This window comes from Etheostoma cragini, chromosome 16 (assembly GCF_013103735.1).
Source record: "Etheostoma cragini isolate CJK2018 chromosome 16, CSU_Ecrag_1.0, whole genome shotgun sequence".
Lineage (NCBI taxonomy): Eukaryota > Metazoa > Chordata > Actinopteri > Perciformes > Percidae > Etheostoma > Etheostoma cragini.
The window spans coordinates 24,114,569-24,117,866 of NC_048422.1; the positions used below are offsets into that span (position 1 = coordinate 24,114,569).

At 34.1% G+C, this 3,298-nt stretch overlaps 1 protein-coding gene across 1 annotated transcript in view; it reads left to right on the top strand.

Annotated features, from left to right (window-relative positions):
* LOC117959741 (myocyte-specific enhancer factor 2C-like) overlaps positions 1-1,435 on the top strand; it is a gene marked incomplete at its 5' end in the record, with an annotated part of 7,935 nt that extends 6,500 nt beyond the window's left edge. Inside the window, 3 exons of the mRNA XM_034897020.1 lie at positions 354-398; positions 1,129-1,295; positions 1,397-1,435. Coding sequence (XP_034752911.1) covers positions 354-398; positions 1,129-1,295; positions 1,397-1,435 — 251 coding nt within the window. The remainder of the gene's footprint in view (positions 1-353; positions 399-1,128; positions 1,296-1,396) is intronic.
* Between the last annotated feature and the right edge of the window lie 1,863 nt (positions 1,436-3,298).

Here is a 3,298-nt window from a genome sequence, read left to right on the forward strand (position 1 = left end):
AACTTTCGCGACCCCCATGCAGTACCTCCGCGGACCCCCTAGGGGTCGCGGACCCCCTGTTGAAGACCTCTGCTCTAGGGCGTTAAATTGCATTCAACGTTTAACATTCAACACATATATTTCCATAAACACTTAATTATTTTTGTTTATCTCAAACAATCAACAATGTTATGTACATATATATATGTGTGTATATGTGTATATATATATATATATATATATATATATATATACATATACACATATATCTACATAAAAATATACAGTATATGAATCAGATGTAAAATAATAGATATACTGATGTTCTTCTTTCAGTAATAATAATAATTGTACCTTTGAACCGATGTCTGTAGGTCTGATGGGTTCAGAGCTGACGAGCGCCGTGGTCTCCAACGTGGGTAAGATGATTTATTAAATATCTTTTATTATCTTCCTCTCAGACCAGTTAACAGGTTTTTGTTTAGCAACTCATTTCTGTTTGACTATGCACAAATTAGAATTTCGTGGCCTCAAATTAGTATTTCGTGGCCACAGATTAGTATTTTGTGGGTTCAAATTAGTATTTTGCGGCCTCAAATTTGTATTTTGTGGGCTCAAATTAGTATTTTGTGGCTACAGATTAGTATTTTGTGGCCTCAAAGTAGTATTTTGCGGCCTCAAATTAGTATTTTGTGGCCACAGATTAGTATTTTGTGGCCTCAAAGTAGTATTTTGCGGCCTCAAATTAGTATTTTTTGGCCTCAAATTAGTATTTCTTAACCACAGATTAGTATTTTGTCTATTTCGTGGCAACAAATTAGTATTTCGTGGCCACAGAGTAGTATTTTGTGGCCTCAAATTAGTATTTCGTGGCCACAGAGTAGTATTTTCAAATTAGTATTTGGGGGCCTCAAATTAGTATTTGGGGGCCTCAAATTAGTATTTTGTTGCATCAAATAAGTATTTTGTGGCCACAGATTAGTATTTCTTTTATTTCGTCGCGACAAATTTGTATTTCGTGGCCACAGATTATTTTATTTGTTGGATGTCATGTCCGGGGCTCTGTAATTTTTAACCGATTCACGGTAAACCGTTACATCCCTATTTATAAACCTTTAACCGTGAACCTCCGCCTGTGATTGTCACCAGGAAATGGTAGCTACGGTAACCACTGCACCTCTCCTGGGCTGCTGTCTCCAGGAGGCGTTTCCAAGAACATGCACGAAAAAAGTCCTCCTCCAATGAGCATGAGCCGTAAGCCCGACCTCCGGACCCTGATGCCGCCCTCCAACAAGTGCAACAACATGCCCACCATTGTGAGTGCTGCTTTAATCTTTCTCTTGTTTATTTTATCTGATTGTTATTGAGTTTTCGTATGGAGACTCATTGTGGTCTGTGCTTTAATGCTGCACTTCAGTGTGAGGATTTTGATCTGATGTTGGTAAGTAATTCTTAAATTTAACAAGAAGTAGACTTTTTAGACATACTATACTATGAGTTCATTGTGACTTTTTTGACATACAGTACTTTCCATTGACGTTTTTTCGACATACTATACGATGATGTTTTTTCCACGCACTATGCTATGACTTTTTTCGGATTTTTTCGACATACTATCTTATTACTTTTTTTCGACATGCTATACTATGACGTTTTTTTTGACATGGTATACTATGACGTTTTTTTTTACATGGTATACTATGACGTTTTTTTCGACACACTATACTATGACTTTTTAGACACTGACTTTTTTTGACATGCTATACTATGACATTATTGGGAAATTTTCAACATACTATATTATGATGTTTTTTTCGACATAATATACTATGACTTTTTTTCGACATAATATACTATGACTTTTTTCGACATGCTATACTATGACGTTTTTTTCGATGCTATACTATGACTTTTTTTCGACGTACTATACTGTGACGTTTTTTGGACTTTTTCGGCATACTATACTATGAAGTGTTTTTTGACATGCTATACTATGACGTTTTTTTCGATGCTATACTATGACGTTTTTTTCTACATGCTATACTATGACGTTTTTTTCGATGCTATACTATGTAGTTTTTTTCTACATGCTATACTATGACGTTTTTTTCGACATGCTATACTAAGACTTTTTTCGACATGCTATACTATGACGTCTTTTTCGACATGCTATACTCAGACTTTTTTCGACATGCTGTGATATAACGTTTTTCGACATGCTATACTATGACGTTTTTTTCGACATACTATACTAAGACTTTTTTCGACATACTATACTAAGACTTTTTTCGACATGCTATACTATGACGTCTTTTTCGACATGCTATACTATGACTTTTTTCGACATGCTATACTATGACTTTTTTCGACATGCTATACTATGACGTTTTTTCGACATGCTATTCTATGACGTTTTTTTCGACATGCTATACTAAGACTTTTTTCTACATGCTATGATATGACGTTTTTTCCGACATGCTATACTATGACGTTTTTTTCGACATGCTATACTATGACTTTTTTTCGACGTACTATACTGTGACGTTTTGGGGAATTTTTCGACATATGACGTTTTTTTCGACATGCTATACTATGACTTTTTATCGACATACTACACTATGACTTTTTATCGACATACTAAACTAAGACTATTTTTTAACATGCTATACTATGACTTTTTTTGACACGCTATACTATGACTTTTTTTTTGACATGCTATACTATGACTTTTTTTTCCGACATGGTATACTATGAAGTTTTTTTCAACATACTATAATAAGACTTTTTGCGACATGCTATACTATGACGTTTTTTTTGACACACTACACTATGACTTTTTATCGACATACTAAACTAAGACTATTTTTTAACATGCTATACTATGACGTTTTTTTTTACATGCTATACTATGACGTTTTTTTCCGATATGGTATACTATGACGTTTTTTTTCAACATGCTATACTATGACGTTTTTTTCCGACATGCTATACTATGACGTTTTTTTCCGACATGCTATACTATGACGTTTTTTTTCGACATACTATACTATGACGTTTTTTTCCGACATGCTATACTATGACGTTTTTTTTCGACACACTATAATAAGACTTTTTGCGACATGGTATACTATGACGTTTTTTTCCGACATGCTATACTATGACGTTTTTTTCCGACATGGTATACTATGACGTTTTTTTCCGACATGCTATACCATGACGTTTTTTTCCGACATGCTATACCATGACGTTTTTTTCCGACATGCTATACTATGACGTTTTTTTTCGACACACTATAATAAGACTTTTTGCGACATGGTAT